The 22,379-nt window shown below is 44.2% G+C and overlaps 1 protein-coding gene and 1 non-coding gene across 2 annotated transcripts in view; both read left to right on the plus strand.

Annotated features, from left to right (window-relative positions):
• DZIP1 (DAZ interacting zinc finger protein 1) overlaps positions 1 to 20,493 on the plus strand; it is a 74,716-nt gene extending 54,223 nt beyond the window's left edge. Inside the window, 6 exon segments of the mRNA XM_088457036.1 lie at positions 1,620 to 1,782; positions 2,616 to 2,757; positions 3,483 to 3,709; positions 5,522 to 5,652; positions 12,114 to 12,279; positions 19,414 to 20,493. Of these exon segments, the coding sequence (XP_088313162.1) occupies positions 1,620 to 1,782; positions 2,616 to 2,757; positions 3,483 to 3,709; positions 5,522 to 5,652; positions 12,114 to 12,279; positions 19,414 to 19,499 (915 nt within the window). The 3' untranslated portion in view covers positions 19,500 to 20,493.
• On the plus strand, positions 9,181 to 9,299 carry LOC148538199 (5S ribosomal RNA). Its single transcript, XR_015872993.1, has one exon. It is a non-coding gene; the product is annotated as a 5S ribosomal RNA (ribosomal RNA).
• Positions 20,494 to 22,379: the final 1,886 nt, after the last annotated feature.

The following is a 22,379-nucleotide window of genomic DNA, read 5'->3' on the forward strand; positions in this document are numbered from 1 at the left end:
ATGCTTGAGCACAGGTGAATTAATTACTAGCTGAGTCAATTTGATCTAACCATCTGGACTCATGCATGGAGTTTGTGAAAAGCAGGGATGGGGAACCTCAGGCCCGGGGGCCGTATAAGACCCCTTGAATCATTCGGTATGGCCCTCTGAGCTTTCTTCTGCTAGCCTCATCTGGCTAGCAGGGTGCCTAGAATGGCATCCTGCAGCCAGAATCTATTCAGTCTCCTGGAGCGTCCTTAGGACGCTTCAGATGGTCACACCACTGCCGTTACAGCTCCCCAGAGCATCCTCAGGATGCTCCAGGCATTGCTGTAATCACCAGCGATTGTGGCCCCGCCCCTGTGTGATGTCACACGGAGGGTCGTGGCCTGCACCGGGCCCGCGAAAAATGTTATATTATATCAAAATGGCCCTCGGCAGCAAAAAGGTTCCCTACCCCTGCCTTAAAGCACAGAAAGAATAAGATTATTTTAAATGTGGGGCAGGCATGTTGGTGTACTTAATAAATGAAGCAGGTAGTTTTCATATTTACTAAAATATAAGTACTGTACTGTTTTTTCATTCAAGCAAAATTAGCTGAATAACTTGCATATTCTTGCTTGCATGTTCATTTACAAAAGGTTAGTTGTTGCATTTTTTTTTGTAAGTACTCTCCCTGAAACAGTTAATTGGTTTACCAATTGTGTCTGCTCTCCCAGCAACAGATTAATTTATTTTAGAGTTTTCAGCAAGCTTTTAAGCCCTCTGTCTGGTGTTAAAATTGGAGTTCCAAGTGGTTTGTGTTAAAAAATTACACACATTTTTTTTTCCTGGAAACATGCCCTTGTTACTTTTTTATCTATGTAAGATCAAACATCATTTCACACTCTTCCCATATCCTACAGTACTCGCCTAAACACCAGCCGTGGCTTTGCTTAACATCCAAATTATGTATGCCCACTCCCTGCAATCTCCTCTTTCCAACATAATCTTTCTCCTCCAGATTTGATTGTAAGCTCTTCTGGTGTGCATATTGTGTTATGCGCAGCATAATGATTATGCTTTTAAAATGTTCAGTATTTATAAGGTCTTTATTTTTGTCATATGCTAAAATTTATCATTACACTACACATTTTTATGTCTGCTTATAAATCTACAATAAATATATCAATATATAACATAGTTTTATGTATAGAAGTATAAATCAAATGAATAGAAAACAACGATTGTAGTATGCTGTTCACTTATTCTTAGCAACGGGTATCAACTGAAGCCTCAGACTGGAGTACAGAGCTCTGACCGGCTACTAGCAAGGTTATGTATATACTGTACTTGTATACTCGTTTTAGGCATGGACAAATATTTATGGTCGAATTTTTTCAATATTACATTAATCCTGCCCTTGTACCTTGCATAGGACAGAGTTTAAAACGTAATATGTGCTTTACAATTGAATTGTACGAGGACTTAAGCAAACAATAAAATGTGAAGTCTGCAGAACATTATCGTACAAGGCAAAAACTAACAGTTTGCTTCCAATTCATTCACCCCTAAGAGTATTGACTAAATCAAATTATTTGCTTCCAATTCATTCACCCCTAAGAGTATTGACTAAATCAAATTATACTGTAATTTGCCAGGGTGCACGTGGGATCTCCACTGGTAACTTCAATAGAGCAATAGCTGCATCGGAAACTGCCAGGAAAGAGAAGGAGAAATGCATGCCAGATATTCGGCAAATCAGGGAAAATCTTATAAGACAAGTGAATCTAAAGGCAGAGGCACGCGCAACTGCCGATGAGGGTAAGATGTACTATGTTTCATTACCTGTAATGGAGATGGGCACAGGATGCCAGCGTTCGGGATGAACAATGAGAATCCCGATGCCGGCATCCCGACAGGGTTAGAATACCGACACTTTGTCGGTCGGTACACTAACCCTCCCTCCCCGGTGCCTAACCCTAGCCTCCCCTTCCCGCACCCTAAACCTAACCTACCCATAGTGCCTAACCCTACCGCGATACTCTTAACTCCTGAACTTACCTTCAGTATTCCGGCGGTCGGGATGCCGGCGATGGGTTTCTCACAGGTGTCGGGATTCCGGCACTGGCATTCTGACCACTGGAATCCCCTCTCTCTGTAATTTAAGCGCACCCCCCCTGTAATGTACACTTTTATTTTTCCTAGTATATTGGATTCTAGTGTATTTACAAATCATATGATTTACTGTTTTTTGTATCACTGTGGTTGCCTAGGCTGCAGGTTCTTACACTTAACAGATGGTTCATTTGGGATTTTATAATGTGTTTCCTTATAATTACATTACTTTTGTTTACATGTTAAGAGTTTATTACAAAATGGTGACAGTGTTTCCCAGATGGAGGAGGGGGAAAATGGTGTTGCTAAATCCTGTATCATTAGTCCAGTACATCATTTTTCATCTTTCTAACATAAATGGCTTGCCCACACCAAGGCAAGGCTCCATAGGCTAGCTCTATACCGTGCATGGCATCCTTTATAGCAACTGACCTTCCCTGATTTTAGTTTAATTAGTGGGAAGCGTTTGAAAGTGTCACAATTTATGAACTCTTGGTCTAACTTTTGTGTTTGGGTTTATTTACTTCTGTTTCCCACAGGTAGATCTTGTACCTTAGGAAGCACAGGCTCAGCTTCACTACGTAAAAAGACAAAGTTCAAAACCTCTACATTAAAATCTTCGCAAGAAAAAATACATGCTGAACCAAGATATCCAATCCCTATAGCAGGTTCCACGCCAAAGTAAGGCCCCGGTACTTAAAGTGTGTTTACAGAGCTATGTGATTCCTGTGGCCCCAATAAATACTACTAAAATGGTTATTAAATTGTTATTTAATCAACTAAAGATCAGTTATGGATCGAGTGCATCTGTTGTGTGCCCTGGCAGTATGCCTACACATTACCTCTGCCCACTCACATGTTCTTTTTGTGTGAGTGTGACATGGCTAAATAATCTCAGCATGTGCTTTATCTGTGTATTATTACAATATTTTGGATTTATTTATTGGTCAGGTGAGTGCAGATCAGTTGTTTGTTTGACCTTCCACCTTTGTATAGAGTTAAGTTTTCTTCCTCAAATTGAGATCATGTGACACACATCAAGCAATATGTAACACATTGTTAACTGGAAGAACTAACGATTAAGGCTGTCCTTGTGGAGCGCATGTGACTTCTGGCATAGCGCCGGTCACTTAATATAAGGGAGTACATTAGTTATTGCCAATTCATAGGGTCATTTGAAAGATTTGGCAGCATACTATTTGCTGATAACTCATGTTGTCAAATGTATTGTACTGTTATATTTGATCTAGTTAGTAGATGAGACGTCTTCCCTAAAACTGTTTTGTAAAACTTTTTGGTTCTGGTAAAGTAATTTCATTTTAATGTTGCATTTGCATTTAATAATAGTGTTATTATTTGAATTTATGTAATTTATATATGTATTCACCAAGTTTATTTAATTTCAGGACACCCCCATTTAGTTCTGATGACGAGTCTGACGTGCGGGATGTGCCTTTGCAGTCAAACAGATGGACTGATTCTGTAAAATCTAAGTGTGCACTTAACGGTAAAAGCTTTGTTGGCTTTACGACCGATGAGAGCGACTCTGACGGAAGTGTACTGGAAAAGATTAAGCCGCAGTCAAGACACAAACACTATACTGAAACGCAAGCTCCCGCCAAGCCAGCACGAGGTAAAGATTATGCAGCGTACATAAAAGTAGCAGATATTCCGCCTCACCTTACATTCTTCTATGGCCTAATGCCATCAGACTGTTATGGTGCTTTTCTACCAGGGTTGCAAAGTGTTTGGGGAGATTTTGTCCCATTCTTCCTTTAGATTTGCTCCAGGTTGTGCAGGTTGGTTGGATGACACTGGAGGATTGCAGAAAGTGCCACAGATTGTCAGTTGGACAGAGATCTGGACTTTGCCTGGGCCGTTGTAGAACATTTTACCTTTTTCTTGTTCATACTACGTCAGTGTTGCTTTGGCCTTGTGCTTGGGATCATGGTCCTGCCGAAAGGTGAACTTTCTCCCAAGGTTTCGTTGTCTAGCAGACCGAAGCAGGTTATCTTACAGTATCTCCATGTATTTTACACCATCCATTGGTCTTTCATTTAATTGGATATATACTAAACAAATAATTAAAATTAAAAAAAATAATTATCAAATAGAATATATACATGAAAACTTTCTATAGCAGTAATGTGTAAAATACAATGGATTCACATATATAATATATTATGTATGCGGCATGTGTTCCCTCTCAAATGGCTGAAATAGACTAAGCACACATGCAGGCATGTGATAATTTGCTGTAAAACAGGGTGAACTATGACTACTAATTACATCTCTCATACCAGCCAGTTGTATGCAGAGCTCTTTTATTGGCTGCACCTTCACTCCAGTCTCAGCCACTGAACTTTGCAGCTCCTGATAGTTGCCATCTGTGTAGTTTCCCTCACAAGTCTCCTCCTTACTGTAATGCAGAGTTTTGATGGGCAGCACTGCCTGGATGGTATGATGCAGCCTCATTTTCCTCACAATTGATTCAAGCACTTGGATATTAGTTTGTACTCTTTTCCTATCTTCTGCATGTCTATAACTTTACCTTCCAATTTCTTAAATGCTTATTGATCTTCATTTCCACAGCTTTCCTGTTCACGGTATGACAACTGTTACTTGAATGACGGAGCTTTTTTATCATAAATACTGACCTTTTTAAATAATAGAGGCTACCTGAAAGCCAATTGTTCAGACAATATATTTTATCTATGTAAACTTGGAGTTTCCACAGCACTGGGGTTGAACACTTATGCAAGATGCATTTTTTTGGGAGGGGTGGTAAACTGCAGACAAATATTTAATTATGTGTTTGAAGATGTAGTTTAAGAGACTACTGGTTTGCAATAAAAAATACTCTCTGTCTAAAAGTCCCCATACACGGTGCGACATGCACCTTGTGATGCGACGGCCAATCCAAAAGGCCGACATATTGGGTGGTCCCCACACACGGTGTAATCCGGTGGCCGACCGCGCGATATGCCGGCAACTGGCATTGCGCTGCATGGGATTGTTCGTCGATCCCCCAGATCAATTGAACAAGCAGAAAGATCTGGAGGAGCGACGGACAACCCCACGGGAGCGCGCAGTGGACGATATCATGCCCCCACACGGAACAATATAGCGGCGTTCCGTTCAAAACCGTTGGATCGGCTGCTGTATCGTGTGTGGGGCCCTTAAGTGTCGTTTGCAACACACAGATCGGTTTATTTTTCAGAGGCTGCATGTCATTGTGTGTTTGTGTCTGTGTGCATGTGTGTGTGTGTATGTATGTATATAACCAGTAGAGTTGAGAGTGTAGAATTTCTACCACAGACACTAGGTTCACTTTCTTTAGCGGTCAGTTAACCTATTTACCAGTATGTTCTTTGAATGTAAGAAAGTTATATGCTACATGAGTATGTATTACATCTTTATTATTATTTATTTTATATTTGAATAGCACCTCTTGTAAAAGAACGTACTGAACAGCTCGAAATGGCAATGTCTTCCCGTACAGTTGACCATAAACCTGTAGGTGGAGTTGATGTAGTTTATGCCTTTACGAAGAATGATCTGGATAAGGAACTAAAGGTCAGAGGTTTTTTATTTAGTTTTCAAATAAATAACATAAATCATTTGGTTCAATGTACCATACATATATAATTATATATGCATGATGCTTTCTTAAAACAAGTAGTCTTTCAGTAGTTATTTTTCAAGCATAAAGCCAAATATGATAAAATGATATTTCTACTGCAGGGTCCATAGGGTATCCACAGGATACCTTGGGGTATAGGTGATGACGTCAGTCTTCAGGCACCACAGAGTTAAAGTTTTCAGCCTCCCAGGATGCATCTGGGTCCCTCTCCTATACCCCGCCCCCGGGCCAAGGCATCTCAGTTTCGTCGGTGCCTGGCCGGAGTCGGAGGCACTGTGCAGAGGGGGGCTATGAAGAGCCCCTGAAGTTTGTTTTAAAGGCAGCGGTGGCTGCACACCTGGGAGTACAGCATGGACAGTCAGTACTGACGTCCATGCTGTCTCCCCTACACCCCGCCGGTACCAGAACGCCGGTACTGATCCGGGGATGCTGGTAGACATCTGGGGTCATGGCTAGCGGTGACCCCAGATGTTTTGGACCATGGCCGGATCCAAGGGGATGCAGGTAAGCAGCGGGGTCCCGCGGTGGGTCCCCGCTGGTCACATGGTCCTGAGTCCCCAGGCAGGGGGCTCCCTGGGGACTGGCTGCAGCGTGGAGCCAGGCGACCAACCTGCGCTTCCACTACCCCCTGGGACAGCGGGCCGCTGCTGAGCGGCTTTCGCTGCGGCGTCCCAGGGGTTAAATGCAGGCCAGGGGAGCGCGCTTTCTCTGTCTCTCAGCCGGCGCCTCCCCTGCTGCACACAGCCTCTCTGCTCTGCCCGATTGGCCATAGTGTGTCAGCGCTCCTCCCCCAGGCCGGCCTCCTTCATCCTCTGCTCCTCGGTGGCCATCTTTAAAGCATGGTGAACGCTGCTGGAAGCCTGTGAGCGGTGGCATTGCGGTCTGGGTCCCCCAACATACCTCTCCTCCGTTTGTCAGAGGTCAGTGTATGCAGCGCTGAGTCCTACCAGCCTGAGGGTCTGAGTAGTTGAGAATCAGCGCTAATAGTGCAGGGATTTGTTTCTTCTGCATTGTATGTGACTAATCTGCTAGCCCTGCTGTCTGTACTTTCACTTTCTACTGTCAGCCATATTACTGTCCCTGATCTTGCTCTGCTCAAAGCCCTTGCGGTGCGCGCTGTGCAGGGCATTATTCACACTATACCAATAAGTGTAGGTGTGAGTGTCACATACTTACCATCATGTCTGAGACTGATTCTCCTCTCCAGCTCATGTGTACTAAATGTAAGGTACCAATAGCGGAGGGGGAGGGTAACGCGGAGGGGTTATGTCTCCAGTGCCTGGCACTGTCACGGCCGATTATGGTTACGGTCCCGGTACAGGAACCTCCCTGGGCTTGTTTCGCTAAGGCGCTTACAACCCTTGTGGGCCAGCTAGTTCTGCCACCTGCGTTTATCCAGACTGGTTTGTCCCAGCGGTCAGTGGTGTCGTCACCCATGCGGGAGTTCCCGAGACAATTGATGGTACCCCACAGTCTCCCTGTCCCTTCCCAGGTTTCTCCGGAGCCTGCGTGGGTTAATACTCTAACTACATCGGTTCAGCATTTGTCCGATGTTTTACAGGGGGAATCTGTGTTGCGGCCTCATAATAGGCCGGTGGCGTCTTTATCTGCTGCTTATGGAGATGACGATGAGACGTCAGATGATGGGGAGATTCTGGATCTATCTGACCAAGAACCTCTCCGTACCAAAGAGCCGGACGCGAAGTCCAGGGTGTATATCCCTGGTCTTATTCGTGCGGTCCGCATGGCTTTAGTTATTGAGGATATTGATCCTTCAGTGGCCAATTTCAAATTTGCCTTTTTTAAGGATATTAAGGGTGAGGCTATGGTGTTCCCTCTTTCTGATCAATTAGCGGATCATTTAGAGGAGGCGTGGAAAAATCCAGGTAAACGGTTTCAGCCCCAGAGGCGCTTAGCCGTGGCTTATCCGTTTGCGGATAATTATTTTTCTAAGAGGGAATCCCCTCCACAAGTGGATTCACGTGTCACACGCCTAGTCAAAAGTGCCACGTTGCCTATGCCTTCGATGTCATCCTTGAAGGATGTCACTGACCGCAAGGTGGAGATCGGCCTGAAATCCATTTATTCCCTTGCAGGGGGAGCATCCAGACCGGCTATGGCCGTGTGTTGGGTAGCCAGAGCTATGGAGCGCTGGGCGGATAATTTGGAAGCGTCTTTCGACTCTGACTGTTCGGCTGAACAGACCAGGTTGGTGGGCAATCTCCGAGTCTCGGCCACTCACATTAATGAAGCGGCTTTAGATATTTGTATGCTCACCTCTAGGATCTCCTCTGCAGCCGTGGCTGCTCGTCGCACCTTATGGTTGTGTTCTCGGAAAGCGGATGCGGATTCCAAAAAAGGGATTAGAAGGTCTGCCTTTCAATGGAGAGGTACTATTTGGTCCAGATCTGGACAAAATAATAGCTACGTTGGCAGCAGCAAAATCTGCATGTCTTCCGTTTGCTACGATTCCTTCTAGTGCTGGTGGGTCGTCCTTTCGGCCTCACAGGGCCCAAGGTAGGCCTAAAGCACAGTCCTTTCCACGGCAGGCTGGGACCAAGAAATTGTCCAAGCCCAAGAAACAGGTCTGGAGAACCAGACGTCCGGCTCCTAGGTCAGATGACAAACCTGCGGCCTGACGGTCCAGGCCTCCTTTTGGGAGATCCCAAAGTGGGGGGCCGTCTGCTTCAGTTCGCCCAGTGCTGGTCGAGCACTACGACAGACACTTGGGTTCAGGAGGTGGTCTCTCATGGGTATGCCCTCTCCTTTCGGCACAGGCCTCCATCCCGGTTTTTTACCACAGGCCTTCCGTTAGACCGGAGCAAAGCCTCGGAACTGCGGAAGGTTTTGCACACTATGCTCCAGGCCGGAGTTATAGTGCATGTTCCAATTTCCCAGAGGGGCCTGGGTTTTCTGTTCCAATCTATTTTTGGTGCAGAGACCCATTGGGTCTTACTGTCCAATACTAAAACTAAAGGCCCTCAACAAGTCCTTGAGGGTGCCTCTGTTTCAGATGGAGACCCTGCGGTCCATTATTCTGGCACTGGAACCTGGGGACTACATGGTGTCATTGGACATCCAGGACGCTTACCTGCATGTCCCTATTCTTTTGCGCCATCAGCAGTTCCTCAGATTGGCAATATGCAACGAACATTTCCAGTTCCGGGCGCTGCCTTTTGGCCTGGTGACTGCTCCACGGGTATTCACCAAGGTCATGGCGGCTCTTCTGCGGACGCAGGGAGTCCGACTGTTGCCTTATCTGGACGATCTCCTGTTGATAGCGGGGTCTCCAGAGCTTCTCTTTGGATCTGACGATTGCGGTACTGCAACGTCGCGGCTGGTTGATAAACTTTCAGTGGTCCACTCTCACCCCGTCTCAGAGGATCCTGCACCTCGGGGCCTTATTGGACTCCAGGCAGCAGCGGATCTTTGTGACGGAGGAAAAGATCCTGTCCAGATGGGCTTACGGCCACACCACCCTGAACATGCCCGATCTCATCTGATCTCGGAAGCTAAGCAGGGTCAGGCCTGGTTAGTACTTGGATGGGAGACCGCCTGGGAATACCAGGTGCTGTAAATGAATTGTTTCAGTGTCGCAAGTCCCAGACGATGGTGCTCACTCCGGAGGTTCGCCTGTCTCTAACCTGGTGGTTGCAGACGACCCACCTCGACAAGGGTCGCCTGTTCTGGGTGGCGAACTGGGTCCTGTTAACAACGGACGCCAGTCTCCGGGGCTGGGGAGCTGTCACGGGTCCACACTTGTTTCAGGGCAGGTGGACTCGGGCGGAAGTGGAGCTTCCATTACACATTTTGGAACTCCGTGCGGTGTTCAGAACTCTCCAGCTGGCACAGCCGGTTCTCCTGGGTCACCCTGTGCAGGTCCAGTCAGACAACGCCACCACGGTGACCTATTTAAACCAACAAGGAGGAACCCGAACTCGGGTAGCACTCACAGAAGTGTCCCGTATTCTGGTCTGGGTGGAGCGCAATCTCCCAGCAATATCAGCAGTGTTCATTCCGGGAGTCCTCAACTGGGAAGCAGATTTTCTCAGCAGGCAGGACGTGCATCCGGGAGAGTGGTCGTTACACCAGGACGTCTTTCAGAGTCTGGTGGACAAATGGGGTCTTCCAGAGATAGACCTCATAGCGTCCCGGCACAACAACAAGTTGCCGGTGTACGGGTCTCGAACAAGAGACGAAAAGGCGTCTCTGGTGGATGCTCTGTCCGTCCAGTGGACGTTCCAGTTTGCCTACCTTTTCCCTCCGTTTTCCCTTCTTCCGCGGGTAATACGGAAATTCAAACGAGAAGGAGGTACGCTACTGTTGATAGCTCCCGAGTGGCCCAGACGGCACTGGTTTTCTGCCCCCCAGAGTCTGTCAGTAGACGTTCCTCTGAGGTTACCATTACGACTGGATCCGCTGTCACAGGGTCCTTGTCTTCACCCGGACCTGACTCGGCTGTTGTTGCCGGCGTGGCTGTTCAAACGGTCATGCTAAGGTCCAGAGGGTTTTTCTGGCTCTGTGGTGCAAACCATGCTAAGAGCTCGTAAACCTTCCTCGGCAAGAATCTACCATCGTGTGTGGCATACTTTCTTCCGGTGGTGTAGACCTAGAGGGTATTCCCCTAGGGAGTTCCGCCTGTCTAGGGTGTTGGCTTTCCTACAGGCTGGACTGGATCATGGGCTTCGCCTGGCTTCTCTGAAAGTGCAGGTGTCTGCCCTGTCAGTCTGGTTTCATCATAGGATTGCTGCGCTCTCTGATGTGCGCACCTTTATGCAAGGTGTTCTTCGCATTCAGCCACCTTTTGTTCACCGGTGGCGCCTTAGGATTTGGCTGTGGTCCTCAGAGTTCTCCAGGGACCGCAGTTTGAAACACTGGGCTCAGTGGACTTTAAATGGCTTACAGCTAAAACCATATTCCTTCTGGCCATTGCCTCGGCCAGAAGGGTTTCGGATTTAGGGGCTCTCTCTTGTAGACCCCCTTTTCTGATTTTTCAGAGGAATAGGGCGGTGCTTCGCACTCGTCCGGGATTCCTTCCCAAAGTGGTATCCAGTTTTCACATCAATGAAGAAATTGTTGTGCCGGCTTTCAATTCACGTGGACTTTCAGTGGGTGAAGCCACTTTGGATGTTGTGCGGGCCTTAAAGATTTATGTGGACCGCACTTCTTCGTTTAGGAAGTCGGACGCCTTGTTTGTCCTCCTATGGCTTCCGTAAAAAGGGTTGGCCTGCTTCAAAGCAGACTTTGGCAGGCTGGATTCGTATGGCAATTTCAGAAGCTTATCTTCATGAAGGTCTTTTGGTTCCCTCCTCTGTGAGGGCTCATTCCACTAGGTCTGTGGGTGCTTCGTGGGCAGCTAGACGTGGTGCCTCTGCAGTTCAGATTGCAAGGCTGCTACGTGGTCTTCTGTCCATACCTTTGTGAGGTATTACGCTTTTGAAACCTTTGCCTCTCAGGATGCTTCCTTCGGGCGGCGGATTCTCCTCTCAGCACAGGAGCGTCCCCACCCTTGAAGGATACTGCTTTGGGACATCCCCAAGGTATCCTGTGGATACCCTATGGAACCTGCAGTAGAAAATAAGAGATATGGTAAGAACTTACCCTTGTTATCTCTATTTCTACGAAGTCCATAGGGTTCCACAGGACTACCGCCCTGTCGCACCTGTACTGCAGATGGGCTTTATTCTGGTCACCGGTTTTTCCGTCTCCCTATGGTGAGAATGTGATGCTTGTGAGTGTCCAGATCTTTCTTCTCTTTCTTTCTTCTCCTCCTCCGGCCTATGGCTTGTGACGTAACTGAGATGCCTTGGCCCGGGGGCGGGGTATAGGAGAGGGACCCAGATGCATCCTGGGAGGCTGAAAACTTTAACTCTGTGGTGCCTGAAGACTGACGTCATCACCTATACCCCAAGGTATCCTGTGGAACCCTATGGATTTCGTAGAAATAGAGATAACAAAGGTAAGTTCTTACCATATCTCTTATTATTGCAGGGGTAGGCAACATGTGGCATTTCAGCTCATGTAGAACTACATATCCCAGCATGCCCTGTTAGAGCTTTAGCATGCCGTAACACCAAAACAGTGTCCGTTCATGCTGTCTTGCATGTTGACAGACTAATATGTGCATTTCCAGTATAAACAGTCAAATTTGCATAGAAATACAGATGTGTCCTCGCTCATCTTTGCCACCACATGTGCAGCTAATCGCATGCCGCACGTTTGCCGCATCAGAGGCAAAGATGAGCAAGGACACATCTGTAGCTGGATGATGTCACAAAATTTTGTTTGCAGCTTTGTAATATGATGTTTTGTACTACCAAATCTGCACTAATCAAAGTGTATAAAATACTACAGATGTTAGTGGTGTTTCTCATTTTGATAACTTTCTTTATAGATTACTGACCTTGATGACTCTGATTTTGATAGTTCTTCGTTGGACAAGGAACCATTTGAAGTCCCATCTTCTGTAAAACGCTGCCTAGAAGCAAAGGCCAACAAAAAAGCCTTTCCTGCTGCTCCTGTTAAACATTCTTTTGGTACCACTAAGCTGACAAAAGGAGGTATTTTATTCTGAATTATAGTACAGAAAAAACTGGACAGGAAAGAATTTGTATTGTGTGGTGCACAAGGAGAAAAAAATAAAATATATAACTTCTATTGCACTTCTTAAAATATAAATGTTAAATACTGTGCGATAATGTTAAAAGATAGAATATGTGTGTCAAAAATCAGAAATGGTGAATAAAATCAGTGTGCATGATTGCCATTGCTGTATGCTCCATAAACATTAAATAAACACTGTCACCAACAAGGTGGCTGGTGTCTTACTGTTGTTACATAGAATATACCACAGGTAACAAATTTGTTACACATAAAAAGTGTATATTTTTTGGAACTGAGATTGTATCAGATATTCATTCACAATTAAGTTCTACAAATTGAAATTTAATAGATAAGTTTTCACCAAACACCATTTATCCACAGTTTGTTGGAATTGAGGGTATTTCTCGGTGACCCAGTGCCTCTTTGCTATAATACAATATAGGTAATAAGTATTCTAGCAAAGTAATAGTCAGGGGCAAATGCAGTATTTCTAGAGGGGGGTTTCCAAATGCTTGATTTTAGTGTGAGTGTGGCCAGTTCATGAAGAGGGCATAATTATCATTTAACCAGCTATAATATACATCATGCGAAGAATAGTGTATTTAATAATTCTGACATATACAGGACCAGCGATCACATTATGTAATTAAATGCGGCAGTAGGGCCATCCTGCCTGAGCTGAATGATTTTATTTCAGAGGTGGGCTCCATTCCAGATCATTTGAGCAAGTTCGGGAGTCTGGGGGAGCAGCAGAAGAACCTTGCATTCCCCTGGACACAATTGGTCTCCCTATGCACTGGGTAGTGTATTAATTTACAGTATTAATAATTGACCCTATAGATGGTCTATATCAGTGCACCCCTAACAGTGCATGTTTTCCAGATCTCTTTAGTTGGAGCACAAGTGTATTAATTACTGGCATTTTTAAAAGATCAACACATTTTAAAAGATTGGTGCTATTTTCATTTGTGACATTGAGGGGATCTTAAAAACATGCAACATTAGTATTATATTCTATTTATATTTCAAGAAACAAACTCGCTACTCGCAATTTGCACCTAATTAGATTGACTCCCTTGTTGGTTACAGTGTTTATGTAATGTTTATTGAATATACAGCAACGGCAATCCTGCACACAGTGATGTTGTTCACTATTTTTTGACACACACATTCTATCTTTTAACATTACCTTGCAGTTTTTAACATCATTATTTTAATAAGTGGAAAAAAAGTTATATTTTATTTAATTTTTTTCTCCTTGTGACCCACACAATACAAATTCTTTCCTATCCAGTCTTTTTTGTACTAGATGTAAGTTTGTGATGTGGTAGCACCCCCTAGCTTTGTATATGGATACTTAAAATATTGCAACAGAGGGTCTGTCTCTAAATTGATTTTTATATATATATACAGGTTGAGTCTCCCATATCCAAAATGCTTGGGACCAGGGGTATTTTGGATATCGGAATATTCCGTATTTTGGAATATTTAAATAAAATAATGAAATATCTTGGGAATAGGACCCAAATCTTAATGCAGAATGCATGTATGTTTTATATACACCTTATACACAGAGCCTAAAGGTAATTTTATACTATATTTTTAATAATTTTGTGCATCAGAAAAAGTTTGTGTACATACATGAAATTCATTTATGTTTCATATACACCTTATACACACAGCCTGAAGGTTATTTTATACTATATTTTTAATAATTTGTGCTTTAAACAAAGTTTGTGTACTTTGGACCATCAGAAAGCAATGGTTTCACTTTCTCAGTCATGCTAAAAATATTCCGTATTTCGGAGTGTGTGTGTGTTCTCTTGTACGGTTGTTTTTTCTTGTACCTCTATGCTGAATTACCCTGCAGACCTATTAATGGACTCATAAGTCATAGAAATACTTTTTTTTTTTGTTGCTGCAAGAATGTGTGCCTTGCTTTTGGTTACCTTAACTCTGCCGCAGACAGAATAATGAGACATATTTAGCTAATATATGTTAGTGATAGTTTTACATCTTTCTAACATATACTGTTTGTGTTTTACAGACACAAAACTATTTTCTCTAAAGGAATCATGTATTTTATTTAAAAGTCAAATGCCAAATTAGATTCTCATTTTAAGCTACACCTTCTGTCCACTAATACACTTTATATACATAGATTGTAAGCTTGCGAGCAGGGCCTTCCTACCTATATATCTGTTTGTTATTACCCAGTTTTGTTCTATTAATGCTTACAATTGTAAAGCGCAACGGAATATGCTGCGCTATATAAGAAACTGTTAATAAATAAATGTTCTAAAACATGATCCACCTGCATGTAGCGAGGCAAGGAACCAGGGCTGGCTCCAGGGGTCAGAGCACCCTGTGCCGGCTCTCTACAGTGCGTCACAACATCACACGTGGCCTAATTACCATAGGTCACGCCCCCTACGTGACGTTATTTGGCGGCGTGCCCGCATGGCACGCCTTCAAATAATGTCAGGCTGTGGGGAGCCTCACTAGCTGGGCTTCCCCCAGCCCTCTCCCGTCACTGAATGGATGCCGCGCGCATGCAGTCTCCGGGGTCTGGCACAGCTGCGGCGGAAGGGGTCCCCAACATCCCGATTTGACCACCCGCGGGCCACTTCGGGATGTTGGGGAGGGGTGCGCCCTCTATGGGTGGCGCCCTTGTTCGACCGCACTGGTCGAAAACCCCTAGAGCCGGCCCTGCTAGGAACCATTTAATTTACTTTGGTAATATCATATGTGTGGCTTCACCAAGGATGCTCTAGCTGTAGAGAAAGTTTAAGGTACACTCAGCACTAATTGATTCAATAGTATTTTGCAGGAATTTATGATCTGCAAACTTTCTTTGTTATATGGAATAGGATTGCCACCAAGCAACAGCTGGTGGACTTGGGCAGCAAACATCCTGATTCTCCACTGAAAGGCAGAGTAGTGATATTATTCCATCACTAGCCTGCCAACACTAACTGAAGCTGCACCTGCCCAGCAGGCTAGGTTGTGCAGGTCACATACACACTAGGGGTTATATGTACTAACAGTCGTTTTAAATTGATGTTATGTTTTTGGGGCTAAATCACACATTAACCTACACTTAAAAAATCTAATTGTTAGTAAATGTGTGATTTAGCCCCAGAAACACAACACTGATTTAAAATGGATTAAAATCCACCATTAGTAAATATACCCCTATCAGTTTGCTCTTCAGGAGTTTGCCTTCTAGCAATAGCTCGTGGACCGACTACCACGCACCTGTTGGTTTATCTGAGACACCTAATCTTTTCTTCATCATAAGTATCCAATAATGCTATGAATATGACCAGATTGATGACAAATGAGCCTTGTGCATACATGTTTGTAAGGTAAGGCCTTCTGTGGTGACTTCATTTTGGAAACTCCTTTCAAAAAATGGCCTTCGAGCTGAGTAGTGTCAACACCTACACTTCAGTTACAATCTGTTGAAGGTGAGGGTATATTAGAGTGTGAGGGAAATTCCCTTCATAGTAATTAGAGGGTATAGGTGGTAAGCTTGCAGGGAGCCGCGTCTTAGCGGCTGTCCACCGTCGGTCAGGGGGTCGACCGGCGGTGCTAGCAGTGGGGTCCCGGTAGTCTCCACACTGGATCACCAGGGAAAAGGGCTGCAATGGGAGGCACTCTTATGAGCAGTGCACATTCCCTAGGGTCAACCAGACAGGAGAGGGCCAGTTTGTCCTGTTAGCACCTCCCCCATCCCTTGGCATGTCCCCTGCTCTAGGATACCTGCCACAGGGCTGCTTCTCCTTCTCTCTCCTCCCATCTGAAGATGCCGGGCGGCCATTTCATATAACCTGCCTTGCTACAGAGAGAGAGACACGGGCTCCTGCCTCCCCTATACCTCACAACCAGGTGTCAGGTTATTGTATCTGGTTCCTTACTCCCCTGTTGGAGTTTGATCAGTGAGCGCTCATTGCACCTTTATTTGCATTTATCCTGCATTGAATGTAGGCTGTCCTTCAGGACCATTTTTGCCTAAGGGTAACCCTCCTTCAGTCTCACGGATGGCTGATCAACTGGAAAAAATCCACGATCTCTCCATCTCAGGTGATGCTTCACTAGGGAGCCGTGCTGGACTTGAAGGTACAGAGGGTATTTCTCCACAGAGACAAGTTGATCGCATTACAGGACAAGGTTCGGACCTTCCTCCGTCTTCATATGGTGTCCATCCATGCCAACATGCAAATCCTTGGCACATTAGTATCCACCTTTTGACATAGTTGAATATGCCCAATTTCACTCCAGACCCCTTCAGTTGAAGCTGCTCTCCCGATGGACCCACTTCCACCTTCATCTCTGATCTCAACGGATTCTCTTGTCTGGAAGTGCGCCACTCCTTCATGTTTTGGCTCCATTTCTTCCACTTGAACAAGGGTCATCCCTTCTGGATCCAGGAATGGATCCTACTCACCACCGGTGCAAGTCGTCGAGGTTGGGGGGCAGTAACATGCCATCACACCTTTCAAGGTCGATGGTCAGCTTCGGGAGCTTTACTCTGGATCAACATTATGGAGCTTCGGGCAGTGTACAGGGCACTATGTCAGGCCAAGTTTTTTCTCCAACACAAACCTTGCAAGGTTGGCAGCTGTCGCATATTTACACCATCATGGTGGAACCCGCAGCAAAAGGGCCATGAGAGAGGCGAACCACATTCTTCATTGGGCTGAGCAGTTTCTTCCAGCTCTGTCGGTGGTTCACATGCCAGGGGAACACAGTTAGGAATCAGACTTTATAAGCTACCAGGACTTGCACTTGGGCGAATGGTCTCTTCACCCAGAAGTGTTCCAGATGTCGGTGAATCGTTGGAGTTGTCCAGACATCGAAATGATGGCCTTTCATCACAACATCAAGCTTCCTCTATATTTCTGAGTTTCCTCCGACCCCGCGGGTTCTTTGCAAACTAAAGGTGGAATGACAATTATCAATGCTCCCAGTTGTCCACGTTAAGCTTGGTATGCCGACCTTCTCGGCCTGGCCGTAGATGCCTCATGGCATCTCCCTCTCCGGCCGGACCTTTTTATCTCAGGGTCCGTGTCTGCACCCAGACTTTGCCTACCTCGCCTAGACAAGGTGTCTCTTGAAACGTCCATCCTGAGGGAGGAAGGTTTCTTATTCCTACTTTGCGGAGCGCTAGGAAAGCATCCATGGCTAGGATCTATCACCAAGTCTGCTAGACCTACTATAATTAGTGTGCGTCCTCCATCTAAACCCTCAGGTTTTCCGTTTGTCTTGAGTCCTGTCCTTTTTATAGGTAGGATTGGATTTGGGCCTTCTGCTTTCCTCCTTTAAGGTTCAGGTCTCCGCGCTCTAGGTTGTCTTTCGAAAAAAAGATTTCCTCTTTACCGGATGTCAAGACTTTTCCACAAGGTGTGCTTCACCTTCAACCAACGTTTGTTTCTCCGGTTCCCCCTGTGGGATTTGGCTTTGGTGTTGACACCCCTCAAGGCTTTTCCCTTTAAGCCTTTGAAAACGGTAGACCTTTGTTGGCTTACCTTTAAAAAATCGTCTTCTTACTCACCATTGCCTCAGCCCAGCGAGTATCTGGTTTGAGTAAATTGTCCCATCACTCTCCTTTCCTTGTCTTCCACCCGGATCAGGCGGTTCTCAGGATGTGCCTTGGCTACCTTCCGAAGGTTGTGTCCCATTCCCACATTAATCAGAAAATTGTGGGGTGCAGCATATCCGGAAATCTGATTCCATGTTTCTACTTTACGACTTCAACAAATGGGGCTGGACACTTTCAAACAGACCTTGGCCCACTTGCTTCGCTTCACTATTCCTACTTTTTTGATAGACCTGTCGGCCTTGGCGTGTGGTCATTCCACCAGGTCGGTGGGGACTTCGTGGGTGGCTAGACATGGCGCCTCTGCTGAGCAGCTTTGCAGGACAGCCATGTGGTCTTCTGCCCACACTTTCATCAAGTTCTATTGTGGGGGCGTAGAGTATTGAGCGCAGTACAGTAGTGTCACCTTCATTAGATGGACTGCTATGGGACGTTCCATGGTTCCCAGTGTCCCTTATGGATGATAGAGAAAAGGGCATTTTTGTCCTTACCTGTTAAATCCTTTTCTCTGAGTCTATGGGGATCACTGGGCGCCCACCCTGACGTCCCTGACTGGTGGGGTTTTTTCTTTGGGTCTATTTTAGCTCTCTTCTCAATGGCTGACATTGTGTTTGAGGTGTGTGTGTGTGTCGGTCTACCTTCTCCTCTTCTCCTCTACCCTCCCTTTGGGCTTGTTAACTAAACTGGCTCTCTGGCTCAGGCGGCGGGGTATAGGGGGGAGTCTGTGCTGCTGGGTAGAAATAGAGTAACTAGTTAGTGCCCAGGCTCCTCTGCTCCACTCTATACCCATGGTTCCTAGTGTCCCCCATGGACAACAGGTAAGGACAAAAATCCCCTTTTCTCAGATGAGGGAGTAGTGGACACTGATATAGCCTTTGCCAAGGTTTTTATGTCCATTTTAACAATATATGAGAAAGTAACAGTGGGGGCAATTCAGTTATTTTTTATGTCACATTATTTAATGGGTTTAGTTAAACCCGTCTAAAGTTCAGGTCAGGGTGCCCAAAACCAGGATTTATCACACATTTCTGTTCGCTCTCTAATGGAGATTGCTCTCTAATTGAATTGCTCCGTTGGGCACCCGGCACTACCAATTTGAATCTAAAATAATTGAATCGCCCCCTCCTCCATCCTCAGTGCTGAAGAGAGAGAATTCTGATATAATGAGCAGTAGTCCTATCCTCAGCTCCTGGTGTTCATGTGACCTGTGCACAACCTAGCCTGCTGGGCAGGTGCAGCATCACTGTTCGTGTCGGTAGGTTAGTGATGGAAAAATGTCACTTCCCTGTCTTTCAGCGGAGAATCAGGATGTTTGCTGCCCAAGTCCACCAGCTGTTGCTAGGTGGCAATCTCCCGAAGAACAAATATAAATCCAGGTTATAGCTCTTTTGACAAATTTACCAAGCTCTCATATGCAAAGTTTACTTCTTCAGTGATTTTAATGTGTTATTATATTGATTTGTTTGTTCATCTTTTCACTCTTTCCTAGATGCTCGGGAAGCCGCCGATACATCCAGCACATTTGTAAGCAGTTTGGTAACTGTGAGTGACTTCAGTGATCTGTCCGATGTATAACCATCTCACATGAGTCTTTGGCCACAATAAAATATATCAAACAGCTTTAAGTGCCTTAAGGGTTTGTGCCGCCAGTGATGGAAAATGTCAGTGTTTTCATTTGTATTATTTGTGTATCTGTTTTTAACTTTTATATTATAAAGCAGAAAGGTAGGAAATGTGTAACTGACATTGTTGTTATCAATGGATACAGCGATAATTATTTGCTTTGCATTTGTCTTTTGTATGAAACCTTTGATATGAGTCTTACCTTTTCTTCGTCCGGTACAGTGAATTCATATTGTAGCACTTACTGCTCTTATTTCCAAAAGTTTCTATTTTTCTGATTGAACAGTTTGTGTAACATAAAACATAACATGAACTAATGCAGACAAGATGTCCTGTGGAATTAGGCCAGTGTTTACCAGTTCATAGTGTTTGTCCATTTGCAATATTACTAATTCTCTAGTATATATTACATGGCAAAATGTTACGCTGCCATTTCCAATATGGTTTAGTTATATTTGAAAATGTTATCTGGAAAGTATTATTCTTAAGTCAAATAACATATGGGATAGGTATTGCTGGTAAGTGATTAGTTAATATGAATGCATGTGATGCAGCCATTCAGTATAGCTTTGCATTACATTATTGTACTTTGTGTTTCTACATTCGTTATACTTTGAATATTTGCTCTTTTATTACCATAAATGTCACATTAGTACATATTTGCACTAGAACCAAAGGCTGTGTCTCCCTGCTTTACCTTATAGACACTACACCTTTAAAGAGTTTTATATTATGTCTGCCCTTATAAGAACATAACTTCTTGCAGTAGAAATAATCCGTGGGTTTACACATGCAAAATAAATAATTTGTAATCCCACATTTACTGTATTATCTGGTAACCATTGTTTATGTTACATACATTATCACACGCAAAATGGCTCAATCTTTACCTCTGTTTGTAATGCACCTATGCCAAAACAGTATTAAAATCCTGTCCTCACCTAAATGTGATCATTCCGTTCTTGTTTCTGGAAGTGTTAATAAAAAAATAGATAAACAGAAGGCTTACGCTACTGAGGACACTGAAGGACATTTAGGAAAATTGGCACAAAGTAAAGTTGCCCATAGCAACAAGTTAGGTATTAGCTTCAAGTTTCTTACCAGCACTAGATTAATAACAGAAGCTGACTGGCTTTATGCACATCCTTTTATGTTGCCTCAGTTTTCATACATGTCCCTTGACAGTGGCATTATTAGTACAGATCCCTCATGTTAAGTGTCCCAAGCAATGTCCAGATTTTATTATGGTCAGATATTGCGCATAAAATGTCGCGGTACATACATCACATGAAAGCTAACAAACCGAAGTACAGAAATAGGGAATTTTATCCAATTCCAAGGGATTTCAAGAATCAAATTTCATTGTCACCAGCTGTTCCAGAACATAAAGTTACAGAATGACCGCCAGGCTCTTATAAACAGCTTGTGCTGAGACTTGTAATTTGGTATGAGCAAGAGAGCCACAGGATGGCGTTCTTCACTATATACACATCTGTTATAGTGCTTTTATCCTCTCTTCCTTGTAAAGGAACCTTTTCATCTTCAATAACTTATTTCCATGTTTACTTGGTACAGTCACCCCTGACTTCTAGTTTCCTACACATCTTACACTTTCAGCATTCTTTGTCTCAGTTATGCCCAGTGTGCTTTGTGTTGCCCCCATACAGTACATGCTGCAGCCAGTCACATTAACTTGATCCATTCCGGGAGAGACAAAATGCTCTGCTCCTGAACTTCCCTCTTCATTTTAGATTGCCGTGTCCTGTGGTGAAACACCATTCTTATTAATTACCTAGTTCAACACAGGTGACGGCTATCATAAATTAAGAGGGAAGTCCAGGAGCAGAGCCTTTTGTCCCTCCTGGAATGCGTCATGTTGGGAGGTATGCAATTTTATTTTTTTGTCTACTAAATTCATTACCTTTTATTCAGTGATATGATGTAAAATATACTAAGGTATTTGTTTTATAAGTGTACTAAGGTTTTGCATGGGCTGATCCCCTAGTCTTGTCAGAACATGTCATCCTTATTGCACTTAAAAGAAATACTTTTGTAATTTAGTGCTGATCTTTTCCTGATATTGCAGGAAACACAGTGCATAGAGCTGGTGATGTCTTGGGGCATCTATACTCAGAATGTATAGGTGCACAAAGCATTTGATTATGCTGAAATGTATCTATTTCACCTCTGAGCATATAACATGGAGCACACCCATTTTCTCTTTATGTCTGTATAACCTATTCTGTAATTGCAGACCCAGATGGGAATATACATGCACAGAAAGCTAACAATCTCGCTCCAACTTCCTTCCTTCTATCAGTTTTCAGCCATTCCTTTCATTAAGTACATTGCTACTGCCTTCATTAAGTACAACATTTCTTGCAAAGTAATGTTTATTCAAACCTCTTTTATGTCATAAATAAAATGTACTATCCTATATGAGATGCACCCGGTGGGTGCAAAAGGTTTCCTGTGAAAGTATTGGTTTATGTAAAACTCAGATAGATTGACTTGGGCTAAAAGCTCTGCAGTCTACACTGAACCAGGGTTTATTTACTAAACGGTGCTTTTTAATAGCAAAACATGGGGTGTTAAATAAACCCCACACACTAAGGAACTATCCTTTCATCTACTATATAGAGTACAAAAACCCTGTATGATGCACTAAAGAGTAGAAATGTTGAATCTCTGGTGGTGCTTTATGGCCCAGGCAAGCATCTTCTTCACTGCTACAGAACAGCCGTAAGTTCTTAGCCTATTACTTGTTTCCTGATTAAAGGTTTTTTTATAACTCTGAAAGGTAAACAATTTTTTTATGGGGGTGTTTAAAAA

This window comes from Taudactylus pleione, unplaced genomic scaffold, assembly GCF_031769625.1.
Source record: "Taudactylus pleione unplaced genomic scaffold, aTauple2 ptg000041l, whole genome shotgun sequence".
NCBI lineage: Eukaryota > Metazoa > Chordata > Amphibia > Anura > Myobatrachidae > Taudactylus > Taudactylus pleione.